We start from the raw sequence: 21285 nt of genomic DNA, 5'->3' as shown, positions 1-21285 counted from the left end.
TGGGGGCAGCTGACGTCCCCCGGCCCATGCTTCCTATAGCTGAGGAGAAACATTACACATCTCAGGTTGGCCAGATCCTACTTCAAATCCTAGTGCCCACCCACCCCCCCCACCCCCCCCACCCCCGGCCTTTTTTTTTGAGACAATGTTTCATTCTTGTCGCCCAGGCTGGAGTGCAGTGGTGCAATCTTGGCTCACTGAAACCTCTGCCTCCCGGGTTCAAGTGATTCTCCTGCCTCAGCCTCCCAAGTAGCTGGGATTACAGGAGTGCACCACCATGCCTGGCTAATTTTTCGTATTTTTTTGTATTTTAGGCATGCACCACCATGCCTGGCTAATTTTTGTAATTATTTTGTATTTTTTGTATTTTTAGTAGATGCTACTTCAAATCCTAGTGCCCATCCCCCACCCCCCCTTTTTTTTTGAGATGGCATTTCATTCTTGTCCCACAGGCTGGAGTGCAGTGGTGCAATCTTGGCTCACTGAAACCTCCGCCTCGTGGGTTCAAGTGATTCTCCTGCCTCAGCCTCCCAAGTAGCTGGGATTACAGGCATGCACCATCATGCCCAGCTGATTTTTTTGTATTTTTAGTAGAGACAGGGTTTCACCATGCTGGCCAGGCTGGTTTTGAACTCCTGACTTCAAGTGATCTGCCTGCCTTGGCCTCCCAAAGTGCTAGGATTACAGGCGTGAGCCACCATGCCCAGCCCCTAGTGCCACTTTTAACTAGCTTTGTGAACATGAACAAATAATTTAATTTTTCTGAGCCTCGGTTTTCTTATATCTGAAATAGGGATAACCTCCCTCTCAAAAAATTGTTGCAAGGATTAAACAATTTCTGTAAAGTACCTACTGCATGCCTGGTGCATAATAGGTGCTCAGTAACTGATAGTCCTTCTTTCTCCATTCTGTCATCTAAAACCACCTTTCTGTGGGTTTACATGGTCAGTTTAGCCCCACATTAAGCAGCTGGTTATCTTGCAGCAGACTCACAACTTTAACATACCATTACTCAGGTGTGAAAAGACAACTTTCTTATTTTCTGTGATTAACCTGATCTTTTTCCTGATCCTCCATCCTTAGAAAACAAGAAAATGAAATTTCTGCCCTGGGACCTGTTCCAAACTTACCTGGTTGAGAAGGGAGTCTGCACTGTTGTTGTTCTGATGTTTGTGCCCTTTTCCCTCTCCCAGAGTTATTTCTTCTCTGGAAGGACATCTGCATCCTCTCCCATCAGGAGGGGCTTACCTATCATCCATACTCTGTCTTCTTCACTCAGCCTTAATGCAGATGGGGTATAGGGAAAATAAATGGTTTCTTGATAAGCGAACATAAATCAGAAGGCATTTCAAAATTGTTACACCCATTATAACAGTTTAGTACTGAGTGGCAAATGCATGGCACTCCAGTACGATGACCACTGCAGACATAACTAATCAATCATGAGCTCTTTCTCCCTGATCCTGGGGAACACCTCAGGGCTATAGAAAGTCACCCCCAATTGACTGGTAATAGCACAAAAAATGATACCTGTTCATTGCTGGCTTAAGATGCTATAACTCCTGGAGAATATGCATTTTAGCATGGGGTTCCTGGACTTCTAAAACCTTAATCCATGGAATGAATAAACAATGGTAGAAATTCAAACCTAGGGACAGGTAGTTAAAGGGGCTTCTAGATACAGGGGACTTGCCAGAATGCTTAATTGTTTGCACATTGAGAAAGTACATTTTCCATGTATGTGTTTACCCGCAAGGCAGTGAAAATCATTCCTAAGGGCGGATCTGTCTGGTCACTTCTCCTATTCTCTCCCAGCCTCCACTCTGCAGCCCTGGGAGCTTTCCTATGTGTAATGGTTTCAGAAATGTTAGTTTTCATCCCGTTTCACTGCACCCTCCTTTACCCCTTAAGGCAGCACGGCCGTTATAAGCTTCTAGTGCCTGATGCTCTGTTATTAGTTTCTCTCTGTGGTGGTCAGTTCAGGTAGCATGTGATATTCCTCATATATATATGTGTATATATGTATATATATATGTATATGTGTGTGTATGTATGTATATGTGTATATATATACATATATGTGTGTGTGTGTGTATATATATATATATATAGAGAGAGAGAGAGAGAGAGACGTGATATTCTTGACGTTGGAGAGAGCTTTACCTCTGTGGTGGCCAGTTATCTGCTTTGCCTCACTTCTATCCCTGGTCAAACTTCTCAGAAATGCTGATCCCAGAGAGGGGGGCTAAGGGAAAGCAGATGAACAAAAGCAGCTTCCTAAAACCACCCTACCAATAGGTGGATTTTTCTACAACAACAATTGTTTAGCTCATATGCATGGCTTCAGAATTTTGGAGGGATTAGAATGACTGTGCCTGTAAATCTAGAGAAGCACGCCCTGCTATGAAGGAATTGGGTTCTTTTCTTCTCTCTGTTCCTCGGTGCCAAACAGGACAGTACCGGGCCCAGTTTCCACACTCCATTAATCATGGTTGTGCTGATTCTGAAATGAATTCCCTGCCTTTCTGACTAGTGACCAACAGAATTTTCGGGCCATTTGTTAACAGGAGAAGCACTTGAGATGATTCCTGAACTTGAAGAGCTAAATTTGTCTTGGAACAGTAAAGTGGGAGGAAATTTGCCTCTGATCCTTCAGAAGTTCCAAAAAGGGAGCAAGATACAAATGATTGAGCTTGTGGATTGCTCCCTCACGTCAGAAGATGGGACATTTCTGGGTAAGTGGAATTTGAAGAGAAAAAAAAAGTGAAGATGCCCACTGGATAGCTTGGGAATCTAAGTTTGCTGTGTTTTGTCTTATTCTGAATTTAAAGAAGGGTATGTAGGAGGGGAGTGGAGTTTTACGTCACTATATCCCCAGGTGACGTAAAACTCCACTCCCCTCCTACATAACCTTCTTATTTGGATTTCTTTCTTTCTAGGTCAACTGCTACCTATGCTGCAAAGTCTTGAAGTACTTGATCTTTCCATTAACAGAGACATTGTTGGCAGTCTGAACAGTATTGCTCAGGGATTAAAAAGCACCTCAAATCTGAAAGTACTGAAGTTACATTCATGTGGATTATCACAAAAGAGTGTCAAAATATTGGGTGAGTTAACAATGGCTGGATTTAAGATTACATGTGTAATTATATATGATATACATATAAATATATATATTGAAAAGTTACTAGGAAATATAGCAAAATATAAACAGTGGTTGTGCTGGGGAATAAGATTATGGGTAACTGAAATCTCCTTTAGGCTGGGTGCAGTGGCTTACATCTGTAATCCCAGCACTTTGGGAGGCTGAGGCAGGCGGATCACTTGAGATCAGGAGTCTGAGACCAGCCTGGCCAAGATGGTGAAACCCCACTCTACTAAAAATACAAAAATTAGTTGGGCGTGGTGGCACGTGCACCTGTAATCCCAGCTACTTGGGAGGCTGAGGCAGGAGAAATCGCTTGAACTCAGGAGGTGAGGTTGCAGTGAGCTGATGTGGATGACAGAAGAGACTGCATCTCAAAAATATATATATTTTTTATATTTTATTTATTTTCTAAATATTTTACAGAGAACATACGCTTTCATGATTATAAAAATAAGCCTTTAATATGACTGACTCTGAAAAGGCCAGTATATTTTAGGTTGAGATAAACACTGGGAAAAATAAAGTTTCTTTGCTGCTAGAACTACTAGGTTTTCTCTTTTGAAAGTGTTAGCATTATTTTATGCTCAGTAGTAGGAAGGAATCGGTACTGATAAAAAGAACGGCTTCGATGGCGTCCACAGTTAAAACTTACTCCCCTGTATATAGTATCCATATTAATGGAGAATAGGAAATGATATTGTGTTTCCCCTTCAACTTACAGAACCTGTAATATTCACTGGCAGCTTGAATAAGTCTAAAAATCTATGTAAACTCCAATGCTCAAGTGTAATAGGAGAGGATGCTCAAGTGTAGTTGCAGGATTCATGTCAAAACCCTTGGCAATGTATGCAGATCTTAGGGAATGTGTGTGTGAAATCGTGGTCAGGTCCACAGAGGGCCAGATGGTAGGAAGTCTACCCTTATTCCTCCTTTTGTCTTTTGTGAACACAGTGTGTTCCCTCAGCCTCCCTTACTGCACCATGGCCCCGCCCCTGTTCCACACCTTCTTACCACCTTGCAATATGTCGGAATGGTAGTAGAGATGGGGCTTCACCATCTTGGCCAGGCTGGTCTTGAACTCCCGACCCCGTGATCCACCCTCTCAGCCTCCCAAAGTCCTGAGATTACAGATGGGAGTCATCATGCCCAGCCTGGTTTTTCTTTTTTTAAGAGGTGGATCTCACTATGCTGCCCAGGCTGGACTCGAACTCTGGGGCTCAAGCAATCCTCCTGTCTCGGTCTCCCAAGCAGCTGGGACTATAGGTACACCACGGTGTCCAGCTATCAGAATGGGATTCTGACTTTCTTTGTAGATACTGCTTTTAGGTATTTGGGTGAGCTGAGGAAATTAGATCTTTCCTGCAATAAGGATCTAGGTGGAGGTTTTGAAGACTCGCCGGCTCAGTTGGTCATGCTAAAGCATCTTCAAGTCCTGGATCTTCACCAGTGCTCGCTAACAGCAGATGACGTGATGTCACTGAGTAAGTATATATTGCAGAGCAAAGGAAAGACTTTTGGAATCTTGGCCTATATTTGGAAACTTGGAAATTTTAATATGTACACTTAAATTTACTTCTTATGAAGTTATTGGAAAGATCAATTCATAAAAGTTCTGCGAATGCCCCAACGTAGTACTTGGCATGTATTAAACGCCCAGTAAATGTTAGTGAATCTCAGTTCCACCTATACCTGTCTGCAAATGATAGATTTGGCACTTAGGGAAAATTTTGAATTTATGTTGCCTTTTAGAAATAAATCTCTTAGTGTCACAAAATTGATTACAAACAGATTACATACCTGTAACCAAACGCCAACACAAAGGGTATTGAGGCTTTCTGAATAATAAGTGAAGTCAAGCCACTCAGATACAAACGAAGTTACAGAAAAAGAGTCAGCGGAGTGGTGCGTGATGGCTGTACGTTACTGCTTTGGGCAACTACACTTATTTTCCTACTGCAAACATAGTTCTGTAATTACAACATGTAATATATAAATGCAATTTCCCATAACAAACAGAGCAAGCGTAGCCTTGAGATTAAGGGTTTTATCCCATCTGTGGCCACAATAAGCCTTCAATGGACATCCAGAATCTGACTGTGGCTCACCATCTAGACCTCCACTACCCTGGTCCAGGCCACGGTTATCTCATGCTTAGATTATTGCAAGAGCCCAAATGGTCTCCCTGTCCTCTATCACTCTGACTTCATTCTCTCCCGCTCCTCCTCACAGACTCCACCCTGGCCACTGTCCTTGCTGATTCTCAGACATGCCAGGCATGCTCTGGCCTTGGTTCCTTTGCCCATGCTCTCTCTCTCTAGGTCATGGGCAATTCCAGGCTAGAGGTGTCTCGTTTAGCATCTCCCCACTGCTCAAGCACAGGCACCTGCACATGGTTGGCACCAAGTAAATGCATGTTGAATATGTGAATGAATGAATGAATGAATGTACAATGAGAATAAAGGTAAGTTTTTGGTTGTTTATAGTACAATTTGGGGAGGAAGACCGTAAAATATGTTTCTAGGTCTAATACATCTATCTTTTTAAGCCTGCTAAATTATCTTTCAGACTCTTATCTCTCAATTTGGGAAAATGGGAAGAGTTCAAGACTTTCATGAAGATTTTAAAATGACAAAATAATCCCTTTTTGAGCTTTGCGTGGAGCATTATGGGTTCTTACCATCCCCTTTACTTATCATAGCCTGAGCGTCATACCTAGGAAGACATTCAGAGTTATTAGCCCACCAGATTCCCTTGGTACAACTACATAACATGAATACCACATCTCATTTTGCTCCTCAGTGCTGGAGAACCTCAATTGTTCCCACTAGTATAACGGAGGACTAAGCCTTCCTTACCTAGGTTCACAGCCACTGACATGGTAAATGGCCCTGGAAAACTAATAATTATTTGATAACTGTAATGAATTGCATTGCTTTCCTTCTGCTTAATTCTGAAAAGAAGGAAATGAAAATACATCCTGCTTTATACTTTACGCTGTGAAATAACTGAACATTCTTTTATCCGATCATTGTAAATTGCTCCAAAGAAATGGAATTATAGATCCTTTAAGCAATAACTACTGATGAATCCTCTAATGGTGTGGGGCACCGTGCCAGGGGCTACAGAAAATCCCAACTCTCAGGGAGCTTCGGTATGGCAGGGGTAGGAGTAAACCGACGCATATCCAAACTACATGGCGAAATACAAAGTGCTGAGGGAGTTGGAAGAGGGAGAAATGGTTACACCTGTTGACTTTACAAGTGCCCATCTATCTGCCTTCCCTGCCTTTCCCCTTTCTTTTCCCTGACTTCTCTCCCTCCTCCCACAAACATTTGTACCTCTGATGTTCCAGGTACTGATTCCCATTCCGGGAGTGAGATAGTTCCTATAACACAGAGCTTGCCTTTAGTGAGGGAAGACAGAAAACAAACATATCAACAAGAAAATATCACATAATGCTGGGTGCTGTGAAAATAAAATATGGTGATGTGATAGTGACCAAGGGGTTACTTTGGTGTGGGTGACCCTGGAAGGCTTCGAGGAGGTAAGCCAGCTTTGTAGAGATCCAGCATGCTGCATTTTCTGCCTTGGTAGGAGTTGCGGCAAAGGCCAGAAAAGTAGCCAAGAGATAGCGAACGAGGGTAATTCCTAGCTGGGCCCCTCAGGACCCAGTGCCGTTACCAATAGGTGTCTGTTCTGATTGCTTGTTTTCATTGCCTTACTGGTACTTACATTCTGAGAAAAGAATTATAATTTCAAACATTAATTGAGCAGTTAGTATGTGCCAGGCACTATACCAAGCACTTTACCTTTACCAAGTCATTTTACCTTCCCAATGACCACGTGAAATAGAGAAGGCTAAGAGGTTTTTTTTGTTTTGTTTTGTTTTGTTTTTTTTGAGACGGAGTCTCGCTCTGTCGCCCAGGCTGGAGTGCAGTGGCGCGATCTCAGCTCACTGCAAGCTCCGCCTCCCGGGTTCACGCCATTCTCCTGCCTCAGCCTCCTGAGCAGCTGGGACTATAGGCGCCTGCCACCACTCCCGGCTAATTTTTTTTGTTTTTGTTTTTTTTAGTAGAGATGGAGTTTCACCGTGTTAGCCAGGATGGTCTCGATCTCCTGACCTCGTGATCCACCCGCCTCCCAAAGTCCTGGGATTACAGGCAGTGAGCCACTGTGCCCTGCCGAGTGGGCTAAGAGTTTTAGAGTTGAGAAGGCTAAGGTTCAGAGAGGTTAATTAACTTGTCCAAAATCACACAGTTCTTTAGTAGCAGATCCAAGATCTAGTTCTCTGTCTCCACAGCCTTTGCTCTTCTAGCCTGAAAAGGGGCTTGGAAGTAAGAAAGCCCAAGCAGCATGCTGGGAAGAGGCTTGTTTGGGGTGTATAAGGGAGGGAGGGCCGGGTTGGGGAGAGCTGTATTGACTGACAGATTAAACAGATTGTGGGAACCAAACACCCAGAAGACTCCCTGTGAGATGGTGCCTAAAACATGTCACTGTTGATATTTTTAACAGCCCAGGTCATTCCTTTACTTTCAAATCTTCAAGAATTGGATTTATCAGCCAACAAAAAGATGGGCAGTTCTTCTGAAAACTTACTCAGCAGGCTCCGATTTTTACCAGCATTGAAGTCATTAGTTATCAACAACTGTGCTTTGGAGAGTGAGACTTTTACAGCTCTCGGTAAGAGATTTCCCAGATCCCTGCAGGAACCGTGCAATAATGTGCGAGGGAGACTTCCTTTTCTCTGCGTTTCATTCCAAGGCTCAGCCAGTGTGCGAAGTACTAATTTGTCTTCTTTTCAGGACATATGCCTTCTTAAAAGTGACCTTCTGAAAGTCCATAAAAATGATTCTAGTATGTGCAGGGTTTTTCGTTGTTGTTGTTTTTGTGTTTTGAGACAGAGTGTCACCCAGGCTGGAGTGCAGTGGCGCGACCTTGGCTCACTGCAACCTCCGCTTCCCAGGTTTAAGCAATTCTCCTGCCTCAGCCTCCCGAGTAGCTGGGATCACAGGTGCACGTCACCACCTCTGACTAATTTTTGTATTTTTAGTAGAGACAGGGTTTCACCATGTTGTCCAGCCTGGTCTCAAACTCCTGACTTCAAGTGATCCACCCTCCTGGGCCTCCCAAAGTGCTGGGGTTATAGGTGTGAGCCACCATGCCTGGCCATGCTATGTGCAGATTTAACATTTAAAATTTAACGTGTGTATAACCAACCTGGGATGACCACATCCGTGGTAACTTGTAATTTTGTGGAGGTGTCAATATGAGTTGGGATTGCTGTGGATCTGATGGGAAAGTGAGCCATTTACTAGAGTGTGAGCCTAGCTAACAGCCAAGCAATCACTCCCCACAGGATTTATGTTCTCTCTCAGGAATCTGGGTATGCCTTAAGGTCACAGATATACCCCAGCCTACATCAGGAACCTACTGAATCTGAAAGTTCTGCCCATTTGGTGACAAGTTTAGTGTCAGCAAGTAAAGGGAGGTGGCGTTGGGGACCCCGGCACTGTGTGCATAAACTACTGCTTCCCTGGGTGATCGATTTGGAAAAGTGCTACCAAGTCTCTTTGTTTCAAAATATCTCCTCTTACTTGCTGACACTGCACTTGTCACCAAATGGGCAGAACTTAACAACTGACATTTATTGAGCGTATCCTATGTGCCAGGCCCCTTTCCAAGAACTTTACATGCATTCACCAATTTAACTCTTACAACTGTATAAGGCATGGGCCGTTGTTCCATTTTATATTTTGCAGACAAAGAAACTGAAGCACAGAGATGTTAAGTACATGAGGTAACCCAAGGTCATAAGAGCCAGAGCCAGGATTTGATTTCAGGCAGTCTAATTCCAGATGTTTTAGATCCAGAAAATGTACCATACTCTTCCCCACAGAGTAACTGTAATCAGTTTTAGGGAGCTCACAGGCACCCCTTCAAGCATACCTGTAGACTTGTCTGGTGGGTCCATGGGCCCTAGAACAGCAGGGCTGAAGGCTACATATCCTGGGACTTTTCCCCATCCAGACATGTGGACAATGGGATGAATGATGCTGAGGGAGTGCTGGGAGCAGGACACGGTGAGGACCAAGTCTATGCGAGCTGAGCAAAATACTCGAGCTGAGCCAAATACTCAGGCTGAGCCAAATACTCAGGCTGAAAAGGAGGGCAAGAATGCCCTAAATATAGAGTTCTTCAAATTTGGGGGTAAATAATATGCATTTATTTTTATTAACGTATAATAATAAATAGATACTCATTTTTATGAATTTAATGCATTTATTTCATTAATAATAGCCCTTGTCTGGTTGACAGTACAATTCATTTTTAAGGAAGTGCCAACTAATAAAAAACACTGGTGAGAGGGTTGGAGAGAAGGACTCCGTTTTTAGCATTATCCAGGAAGCACCCAAATCCAACAACTCCAATCACATGTATGGGGGCAAAAAAGAGTTAATGTAGCAGGCCTGACGCTGCTATCCCTGTAAAGGCCTGCTATCAACCAGTAAGGCTGGCCCTTAGCTAATATCCCAGAACTTGGAATCTGGGGGTGTTCATACCGTTTCCTAACTGAGAAGGGTGGTTTACTGTGCCTAACCTGTTTGCACAGACAACATGGTTTATGCTGAACATGAGCTTTTCTTTTGTGAGCATGGAATTTTGGTATATGCTGAGCAGAAGGTAGCTAGATGACTAACCCCCAGTAGAGAACCATGGACTTGGGTCAGGCACAGTGGCTCACACCTGTAATCCCAGTACTTTGGGAGGGTCTTGCTCTGCTGCCCAGGCTGGAGTGCAGTGGCACTATCATGGCTCCCTGTAGCCTTGACCTCCTGGGATCAAGCAGTCATGCCATCTCAGCCTCCTCAGTAGCTTCTGGGTCTATAGGAACATGCCACCACACCTGGCCAATTTTTGTATTTTTGGTAGAGATGGAGTTTTACCATGTTGCCCATTCTGCGAAAATATTTTTTTTTAAAGGAATTGTGGCCATTAGAAGGCACAGCTGTTTCTAATTCTAGCTGCACAAGCAATGAATCATGATCAACTAGGTATCACACTAAATTATATCATCTGACATAAATCTACCATTCAATTTGAATTAAGTAAATGAAGCAAATGCATATTTCCCTACATCACTTTTAGAAGAAAAAGTTCCATTTCTCCTTAATGTAGATCTCTGTAAGGATTTTCTTACTAGATATTATAAAAGAATATATATTTTCCCCTTGAACACCTTATTTTCTAGAAGGAAGGCAGAATAGATTAAAGTGCAATTAACTTGGGAATAAGATATTCCGGTTAATTTTAACATTGGGGGCAACTGAGAATTAAGCAGAAAATTTTTTACTTTTCTTTAAAAATCTTTCCAAAATACATTAGTTACTTTCCTTGCCTGCAGTAATTGCAGTGAAGTAAATACAAATACGTTTTGGTATTTCAGACTCTGAGGGAGGCTTGCCCCCATCTGAATCTCAGCAGCGACTGTGCAGTGAAATATGTACCAACCAGGATACATTCTGGAAATCTTGACTAGCTGTCCAAGCACTTTGCCTCTTTCTCCTTCCTACATGTGAAGTGAAGGAAAGAAACCCCAGCTGGACAGTGAATTCCAATTTATCAAGTTTTGCTTTGCTAAAGTTTCCACTATTTCCCCAAATAAAAACAGACAACAGGCTGGGCGCAGTGGTTCATGCCTGTAATCCCAGTACTTCGGGAGGTCAAGGCTGGCGGATCCCGAGTCAGGAGATCGAGACCATCCCGGCCAACATGGTGAAATAGCGTCTCTATTAAAATACAAAAATAATTAGCTGGGTGTGGTGGCACGCGCATGTAGTCCCAGCTGCTCGAGGCTGAGGCAGGGGAATCACTTGAACCCGGGAGGCGGAGGTTGCAGTGAGCCAAGATTGCGCCACTGCACTCCAGCCCGGTGACAGAGCCTTGCTCTGTCTCAAAACAAAAAACAAAAAACAGACAACATAAATTGAGGCCATAAATTTAAGGCAGAAGAAAATGGTCTCTACAACTTTCTCAACCCCAGTTATATTAATGTGTTGTCCTAGACCAGTTTCCTCAAATCCAAAGCCTATGATCTGTAAGAAATCCTAAATTACTGCTGTTCGTATCGTTACCACTTTCAGCTGAAGCCTCCGTTCACCTCTCTGCTCTGGAAGTATTCGACCTTTCTTGGAACAAGTGTGTTGGTGGAAACTTGAAGCTGCTTCTGGAAACACTAAAGCTTTCCATGTCTCTTCAAGTGCTGAGGCTGAGCAGCTGTTCCCTGGTGACAGAGGACGTGGCTCTCCTGGGTGTGTATCTACTTGTTCCCAAGCGGTCTTGGCACACAGAACAGTGGGTGCGGCCCCTGCAAAGCACCAGGTGGGGAGGTGGGGGAGGTACCAGACCTGGGGTGAAGCCCTCTGTGCAGATTCCCTTCTCCTCAGTATCTGCCGAGAGGTCTAATTAAAAAGAGCGAGGCAATTCTAAAACCACATGACAGTGGAAGGCGTTTCCTAAAAGGATATGGATATAGATAGGTGGGGAGGTTCCTGAAAGGCAAACAGCTCTGTTCCACACCTCCACGGTCCATGAGTGTTCCCACTTCAGTCATCTACATCTCACCCACCCATATGGTTCCAGCACTATTACTTAACTTTTCCTTTAAATTGACTGTTTAATTTAAATGCTTTTATTTAAACAGGAAACTGATTATCACTGTAACTGAAATACAGGTATCACTTCTCATAGATATTAGACTGCTGATGGCTTTGATTAGAGGTTCCTTCTCTCTATTAGAAAAAGATGAGAGGGTTAAAGGCATATTGTAGTAACAATCTGACCCTTTTTCCATGTCAGTCTAGAAAGATGGAAAGATAACTGAATAAGGAATAACTTTTGCACTGTGGGATTGAGGCTACCCAAATATTCCTTAAAATCATTCCATGTGTCTGGGCGCGGAGGCTCAAGCCTGTAATCCCAACACTTTGGGAGGCCGAGGCTGGCGGATCACTTGAGGTCAGGAGTTCAAGACCAGCCTGACCAGCATGGAGAAGCCCCATCTCTACTAAAAATACAAAATTAGCAGGGCATGGTGGCACATGCCTGTAATCCCAGCTACTCGGGAGGCTGAGGCAGCAGAATCGCTTGAACCTGGGCGGCCGAGTTTGCAGTGAGCTGAGATCGCGCCATTGCACTCCAGCCTGGGCAGCAGGAGCGAAACTCCGTTTCAAAAAACAAAACAAAACAAAAAACTCATTCTATGTTTCCACTTTCCCATTATAAAACAATGAATCAGAGAGTACTCTCTCTGGCTCCCATTTAGCCTTGTCCCCACATTCCAATCACTATTCAGCCGTCAACTGCCAGAATTCCAAAGCAATGAGCGCGCCTCCAAATGAAGGGCCAGAACAGTCACTCCAGGTAGTTGTATCTGTGTTCTCAGTGTGTATATTAGTCAGTTTTGCTATGACAGGGCACATGGGCCTAAAAATCATGTGTTATGCAAGAATTATTCAGTAATAACCACAGGACTTACGGTTGGAAGCACCGCACTCAAACACTTCATCAGTGGCATATTTTAAAAAACAGAAGCTATGAAAAATAGCAATACAGTTTTACATATTAAATAGTTAAGAAATGAGCAAATACACTTTCCCCTGAGAAAGACCTGAAGTTTGTAGAAGTGGCCTGTCCACACTTCCATTGGTGGAAAGAGGGTGCGTGGAGAGATGAGGGTTGTTGTCCTCATGAGGTGTGTGCATGTCTGCATTTTCTTTCTTTTTTTTTTTTAGACAGAGTTTCACTGTCACCCAGGCTGGAATGAAGTGGCATGATCTTGGCTCACTGCAACCTCCGCCTGCCAGGTTCAACAGATTCTCCTGCCTCAGCCTCCTGAGTAGCTGGGATTAGAGGCATGCCACCATGCCTGGCTAATTTTTGTATTTTTGGTAGAGATGGGGTTTCGCCCTGTTGGCCAGGCTGGTCTCGAACTCCTGACCTCAGGTGATCCACCCGCCTACGCTTCCCAAAGTGCTGGGATTACAGGCGTGAGCCACCGTGCCCAGGCTATTTATTTCTATATGCAGCTCAATTCAGCTGGGGACAGTTTTATATGTTCACCTAGTGTTTCCTGTGGACAAATCATGTGCATAATGCAAACAAGAAATTTGCATTATGCTCAGATTGTTTCCTGACATTTCAATCTCATTGAAATAAACTTGCGTTTTCAAAACAAGTGTTACAGCAAAAATGATTGTAATTAGAAGATGGGGACAAAACATTGTGATTTTAATTTGCATTTCCCTAATGACCAATGATGTCAAACATCTTTTTATGTGTGTATTTTCATTTCTTAGCTCCTTTGGTGAAATGTCTGTTCTAAATCTTTTGCCTAATTTAAAAAATTGGATTGTTTGTTTTCTTATTGAGTTTGGAGAGTTTTCTTATTGAGAGTTTTCTTATTGAGTTTGTTTTCTTATTGAGTTTGGAGAGTTTTTTAGACTTTTCTGAATACAAGTAAGTCCTTTATCAGAAATATAATTTGCTATTATTTTCTCTGGGTCTGTCCCACTGGCATTTTCATTCTCTTGATAGTGTTTTTTTGCAGAGCAAAGCTTTCAGTTTTGATAAAGATTTATCAATTTGTTAATTTGATGAATAGAGTTTTTTTGTATTGCGTCTTAGAGCGTTTTGCAAATCTAAGTTCTCAAAGATTTTTTCCATATTTTTTTCTTAAAGCTCTGTATTTGCCTTTTATATTTTGACCTATTAACTATTTTGAGTTAATTTTTATACAAGGTATGAGGTATGGGTAGAGGTTAATGTTTTTGCATATCACTGTCCAATTATTTGAGTGCCATTAGCTGAAAAGACTATCCATTCTCCATTGATTTGCCTTTACATTTTTGTGAAAAATCAATTGGCCATATTTGTGATGGCCTACTTCTGGTCTCTCAGTTCTGTTCTATTGATCTCTGTGTCTCTTATTTTACCAATATCATGCTGTCTTGATTGCTGAAACTTTACAGTAAGTCTTGAAATGAAGTAGTATAAGTATTCTTTGTTCTTTTTCAAAATTGTTTTGGTTATTCTAGTTACTTAGCATTTCCATTTAAAGCTAGCATCAGATTGTCAATATCTATTTTAAAAATCCATCTGGAAATTTTATTGGGATTACATTGAATTTATAGATCAATTCAGGGAGAAATGACATCTTAACAATATTGAGTATTCCAATCCATTAACATAGTCTATCTCTGTATTTAAGTACTCTTTGATTTCTTTCACTGGTGTTTTCTAGTTTTTATATTTTGTTAAATTTATATCTCAGTATTTAATGTTTGTTCTCTTATAAAAGATGTTTAATTTTAGATTCCCAATGTTATGTGGATATATAATTGATTTTTGTATATTGACATTTTACTGCAACCTTGCTAAACTCATCTGTTAGCTGTAGGATATTTTTGGTAGATTCTGTAGGATTTTCTATATAGACAATCATATCATCTATGATTAGAGACAGGTGTTTTTTTTTGTTTTTTGTTTGTTTGTTTTTTTGAGATGGAGTCTCATTCTATCACCAGGCTGGAGTACAGTGGCATGATCTCGGCTCACCACAACTTCGACTCCTGGGTTCAAGCGATTCTCCTGCCTCAGCCTCCCGAGTAGCTGGGACTACAGGCACACGTCACCACTCCCAGCTAGTTTTTGTATTTTTAATACAGATGGGGTTTCACCATGTTGGTCAGGATGGTCTCGATCTCCTGACCTCGTGATCTGCCTGCCTCGGCCTCCCAAAGTGCTGGGATTAGAGGCGTGAGCCACTGTGCCCAGCCTAGAGACAGTTTTATTTCTTTATCTCTGTGTATCTTTTCTTTCTTTTTCTTGGTTATTTAGCTGGCTAGATTTCCAACAGATGTTGAACGAGATGAGAGCAGACATTCTTGCCTTGCTTCCAGTCTCAGTCCCCTAAGCTAAGGGGGAAAGCATTCCATTTTTCACCATTAAGTATGATGTTAGCTATAGGTTTTTTTGTAGCTACCCTTTATCAAGTTAAGGAATCCTAATTTGCTAGAGTTCTTATAACGAATTTTGTCAAATTACATTTTTCTGCATCTATTAAGATGAGCATTTAAAAAAACTTTATAGTTCATTAATATTAATAATAATAATGAATGATAATAATTAATAATATTAACTGATTTTTAAATGTTAAATCAACCTGGTCATGGTCATTATGTATTATCTTGTTTATATAGCGTTAGATGTTATTTGCTAATATTCTGTTGAGGATATTTGTGCGTATGTTCACAAGGGGGTAATAGTCTACTGTTTTTCTTATAATGTCTTTGTCTGGCTTTGTTATGAGGGTATAGGTAGCCTCAAACAATGAGTTGGGAAGTGTTCCTTCCTCTTTTATTTTCCAGAAACATTGTGTAAAATTGGTATTATTTCTTCCTCAACTGTTTCACAGAATTCACCACTGAAGCCATCTAAACTTGGAATTTTCTTTGTGGGATATTTTAAATTACGAATTCAATTTAAAAAATAGAGATAGAAAAAAAATAGAGCTAGGACTATTCCAGTTGTCTATTTCTTCTTAAGCAAGTTCTGATAGTGTCTTTTAAGAGATTGGCCCATTTCATTTAGGTTGTTGAATTTATGGAAATAAAGTTGTTTCCTTGTTATCCTTTTACTGCCCATAGTGATACCCCCTGTCTCATTCCTGATATTGATAATTTGTGCTTCTACCTCTTTATTCTTGGCTAGTCTGACCAAAGGTATTAGTTTTCTGTTGCTGTGTAACATGTTAATTTGTGGATTAAAACACTATCCATGTATTTGTTCACAGTTCTTTTTAAAAGCTTATAGAAATGTGAGGGGCACCAGTGCAGTTTTGTTCCATGGGTATATTGTAGTGGTGAAGTCTGGGGTGCTGACGTAACCATCACCCAAATGAATAATGCATCATTAAGTAATTTCTCATCCCTCACCCGGCTCACAGTTCTGTAGGTAAGAAGTCTGGCACAGCTTGTGTCGGTTCTCTGTGTAGGGTATTACAACACTAAAATCAAGGTGTCAGCCAGGCTGAGTTCTCATCTGAAGGCTCTAGGAATAAATCCACTTTCAAGCTCATTCTTGTTGACAGAGTCGAGGACCTTGCAGCTATGGGACTGAGGGTCCTGTTTTCTTGCTAGCTCTCAGCTGGGGGCTGCTGTCAGCTACTAGAGGCCAGCCACATTCCTTGATACATGGACCCTCATTTTCAAGCCAGGAGTGGATTGTCCGTGCCTTTCACACTTTAGATCTCTCTGACTTCTGTGACTTCCTTCCTCTTCTGCCAGCAGTAGGAGGAAATTCTCTCTGCTTTTAAAGGGCTCGTGTGATTAGGTTAACTCCACATGGATAATCTCCCTTTCTTAAAGTCAGGTGTGTCATATAGCCTAAGCTAATCCTGGGAGCAAAATCTACCACATTCAGTCCTGGGATACAATGGAAATCTTAAGGTGGCTATTTAGAATTCTGACTACCACAAGGGGTTTATTGATGTTGTGAGTCTTCTAAAAAATAAGCTTTTGATTTTTATTTATTCATTTTTCTGAATTAGACACCATTAAATATATTTAAGTTATTTTATTTAATGTTTATAATTAAAATTTGCTTCTTCAGTTAGATATTTTTTATTTTTGTCTGCATCAAATTTTATTCACCATGTCTTCATCCATTGTATATTTTTTCTTAATTTTTACTGACAGTTTTTTTCTTAGGTCAAATTTAAACTTTTACATTTTATCAGGGTATATTTTCCTTCTTTGAATTTTTACTCAATAACAAGTATTACAGGCCAGGCATGGTGGCTCATACCTGTAATCCCAGCACTTTGAGAGGACGAGGCAGGTAGATCACCTGAGGTCAGGAGTTTGAGACCAGCCTGGCCAACATGGTGAAACCCCGTCTCTACTAAAAGTACAAAAATTAGCTGGACATGGTGGCAGGTGCCTGTAATCCCAGCTACTCAAGAGGCTGAGGCAGGAGGATCGCTTGAACCCGGGAGATGGAGGTTGCAGTGAGCTGAGATTGCGCCATTGCACTCCAGCCTGGGCAACAGAGCAGACTTCATCTCAAAAAAACAAAAACAACAACAGCAGCAAAAAGCAAGTATTACTACATGTGGTTTTAGCAATTGCCACTTTTATATTTTTTCTAATAGAAACATTAAAAATTTGTTAATCACTAGCTTATATACATTTTAAAAATAATTAATGGCATTTATTTTTTCACATAGTAAACTATAAAGAGTATACCATGGCCTACATTTCCCCTACCTAGATTTTTAAAAAAGTAATAAATCTAAAATAATAAAATATAATAAAATAGGGTGCTCACATGGTATAAAATCCAAACAAAAAAATAAATTTATTTATTTATGTATTTTATTTTTTTTTTTCCTGAGACGGAGTCTTGCTCTGTCGCCCAGGCTAGAGTGCAGTGGCACGATCTTGGTTCACTGCAACCTCCACCTCCCGGGTTCAAGCGATTCTCCTGCCTCAGCCTCCTGAGTAGCTGGGATTACAGGCGCCTGCCACCATGCCCAGCTAATTTTTGTATTTTTAGTAGAGACGGGGTTTCACCATCTTGGCCAGGCTGGTCTCGAACTCCTGACCTCGTGATCCACCCGCCTTGGCCTCCCAAAGTGCTGGTATTACAGGTGTGAGCCACCATGCCTGGCCTAAAATGTGTTTTTAAAAAACAAAAATTAGAGGAAAGGGGACTAGATGAGGCAAGATTGATGTAATGAAGATAATGTTGAAGTTGAATGATGGGTACATGATGGTCCACTTTCTCCTATTCTCTCTACTTTTTGTGTTTGAAAATTTCCATAATACAACATTTTTTAAAAGAGAAAAAACATGCATATTGTCTTTAACACTTAGTTAGTTCTTGAGAATATTATGAGTAATGTTGCGAGACAGGAAGGAAGAGAGACACACACTGACATGAACACCTAGAGACAGAGTGCAGCTGTTGTGTGCATGGGTGGCTGAGCTCTCAAATTCACTGTGGAATCAAACTGTCGGCAAGTGAAAGTGATGCAGTTGGAGCATCCTCCTTGATCTGAAAGCCATGCGTGTGAGGAAAGACTGAAAAAACCAGGGCATGTTCAGTCCTAGAGGGATAAAGTTTGAGGGAGACCTGGCTGTTGTCCAACACTGCAGGGCTGACATGAGGAAGAAGGAGCTGAATGTTTCAGCTGACTGATGGGGGCACTGGGTGAAAGACACCAGAAGATAGATTGGGGCCCTGTGGGAGGGCTTCCTCCTGCTAGGAGCTGCTCCATAATGCTGGGGCAAACTTGAAAGAACAGTTCAGCCAGAATTGTGGTGGTCATGACTAAAGAGGCTGTGAAAAGGATTTCTCTCTGATTATTGATTAGGAGGCTGGATAAGGAGACTTCCAAGATCCCTTGCAACTCTAAGATTCTATACAACTCACCTGATCTCTGCAATCCATTCCTGGGTTTGGTTGAAAAGGGAAGCATGTCCCATTTTCCCTGGTTATCTCTCCTGCCTCCTCTTACAGAAGTCTTTATTTCATCCTTAACTTACTTATTTTCTGATCAAATAGCTCAGATTGTACATTAGTCATCATTTTAAGTGCCATTGTAGGTAGTACTGATATGTTCTATTCAAAGGGAAAACTTTCACGTGTATTGGGATCTCTAAGGTGAATTGGAAATTATCCAGGTATGTTCTGCATATGGAAAGTGCTCATTTAAATAATTGCTGGATGAAGAAGTACTGAATGAATGAACAATGAGCAATTAAAGCAGCAAGACGATTATTTACAAATGGTCCTTAGTTAAAGCCAATGAGCCATCACTCTTTACATTTAATTAGAGAAAATCTGTAGGAAGAGCTGGGACTTCAGTGGAACAGAGAGCAGGAACTTGACAAAAAAAAGTTATTGGGTTGGGATTTGGAAAAAGAAATAAAAAAAGTTGTAGATGGGATGTACAGAGAGGAAATCTGTTACTAATTTCAGATGTCCTGAATAAAGCTGCTAATAACAAATCATTACTAATTACTAATCTTGTCATTACTATTCCTGGAGATAGTGTTATGGGAAATGGGAATAGCCATGGCAGACAGTATTCTTGTATGTTAGCATTTAGAGTGATTTTGTTTTCCAGCATCGGTCATACAGACGGGTCATCTGGCCAAACTGCAAAAGCTGGACCTGAGCTACAATGACAGCATCTGTGATGCAGGGTGGACCATGTTCTGCCAAAACGTGCGGTTCCTCAAAGAGCTAATCGAGCTGGATATTAGCCTTCGACCATCAAATTTTCGAGATTGTGGACAATGGTTTAGACACTTGTTATATGCTGTGACCAAGCTTCCTCAGATCACTGAGATAGGAATGAAAAGATGGATTCTCCCAGCTTCACAGGAGGAAGAACTAGAATGCTTTGACCAAGATAAAAAAAGAAGCATTCGTTTTGACCATGGTAGGTTTCAGTAAACTGATTTCCCTTGTCCTGCTGAGCTACAAACCATTCTCCGAAGGAAAAGAACATGAACGAATTCCAGAGTCATGAACTGAATTTCAACTTCTGGGCCGTTTAATGGGACTTCTATTACAAGAGCTTTGTAAATATATATATATATATATTTATGTATAAAATATCTAATATGAGCATGCCATTATTCTCTGTCTTATGAAACAAAAATGGCATTTTTCAATGGATTTGTTTTGGATATATAATTAGTTCATTTGCTGTTTAGAAGCCTTGCCAAAACTGTTTAGATTTTGGTACTGCAACTGCTTTTCTCTTGCCCAGAAATGTTTTGCCTCTTCTTTTCCTACAAGTTAAATGTTCTAAATGTAAAGGGGTGTGTGTGTGTAATTCTAATGTGAAAGGCACTAGCTGTCTAATAGTTTCATGTATCGTACTATTACTGTATGTATCTTAATGTAGTCTATGTAGGTTTTTATCAGAAAGTGTACTCTTCTATGGTTTATTATTTTATATTCTGGTGCCTTTTATCTCAGATATAAACCATGAACAGTAATGATAGTCACTGACATATAAATCTTAGTAAAAAGTGATTAAAAATTTAAAACCCAGTATGAAAAACACATCTTGTTAGAATAAATTAAAACCTTTTATTGTTTAAAAAAATTGTTAACATATTGCCTCCAGGCATTTCTTTGAAATGGAATTTGCTTCATAAAACTAATTTCGTTCATTAATGACAGTTTTGTCATTAATGCTCTAACTATTTTTGAAATTTTTGATTTTCTTTTGCTAGAGCATGAAAGTCATTGCATGGCAGAGATGTTTGTCTACACATTTCTATTCTGACAAGCTCTAGTCAAATTATGTTTTGCTTTCTTCTACTACACTAATAATTAGTATTGCAATCACTGCCTGAAAGACATGCAAATGTAAAATCAACACTACTCCAAATTAAAAGGTTTTCAGGATGAGGAGGTTTTGAATGATGTAAAGGGGATATTTTGGGTTACATGATATAAAAGAATACCATGAATACCGTGAGCATTCCCATGAATTCCATGAGTATGTATGCATATGCAAAAACCTATGCATGAATGTTCATAGCAGCTTTGTTCACAATAGCAAAAAAACTGGAAACAATGAGTGAAAGGTTAAACAAACTGTGGGACTATGGAATACTCCTCAGCAACAGAAAGGAACAAACCACTGATACATGCCCCCAGTTCGATAGACTTCAGGTGGATTAGGCTGAATAAAAAAGCCAATCCCAGTTACAAACTGTGTGTTTCCATTTATGTGACATTCCTAAAATGATACAATTATGGATCTGGAGAACAAGTTAGGCATTGGGAGAGGAGTAGGCAGTAGGTATGGCTACAGAGGAATAGCACAAGGGAAACTTGTGGCAATGGAACAATTCTGTGCCTTGATTGTGATGGTGGCTGCACAAAACTATATGTGACAAAATTGCATAGGATTACACAAACACACACACACAAATGAGTGCACTGTTGATTGTACCAATGTCAATCTTCTGGTTTTGTTATTGTGCTATAGTTATAAAAGAGGCCAGCGTTGAGGGAGGCTGAGTAGTGCATGGACCTACCTAAACATTTCT

The 21285-nt window shown here is 41.0% G+C and overlaps 1 protein-coding gene across 2 annotated transcripts in view; it reads left to right on the top strand.

The window, feature by feature from the left end:
* LRRC31 (leucine rich repeat containing 31) overlaps positions 1-19785 on the top strand; it is a 30309-nt gene extending 10524 nt beyond the window's left edge. For both annotated transcript variants that reach the window (XM_054480986.2, XM_054480985.2), the window contains 6 exons: positions 2568-2735; positions 2940-3107; positions 4462-4629; positions 7661-7828; positions 11290-11457; positions 19338-19785. In XM_054480986.2, the coding sequence (XP_054336961.1) occupies positions 2568-2735; positions 2940-3107; positions 4462-4629; positions 7661-7828; positions 11290-11457; positions 19338-19669 (1172 nt within the window). In that variant the 3' untranslated portion in view covers positions 19670-19785. The remainder of the gene's footprint in view (positions 1-2567; positions 2736-2939; positions 3108-4461; positions 4630-7660; positions 7829-11289; positions 11458-19337) is intronic.
* The last annotated feature ends 1500 nt before the right edge of the window (positions 19786-21285 follow it).

This window comes from Pongo pygmaeus, chromosome 2 (genome assembly GCF_028885625.2).
Source record: "Pongo pygmaeus isolate AG05252 chromosome 2, NHGRI_mPonPyg2-v2.0_pri, whole genome shotgun sequence".
Classification (NCBI taxonomy): Eukaryota; Metazoa; Chordata; class Mammalia; order Primates; family Hominidae; genus Pongo; species Pongo pygmaeus.
Note: the sequence above shows the minus strand (reverse complement) of the source record. Positions and strands in the feature narration are given on the sequence as shown.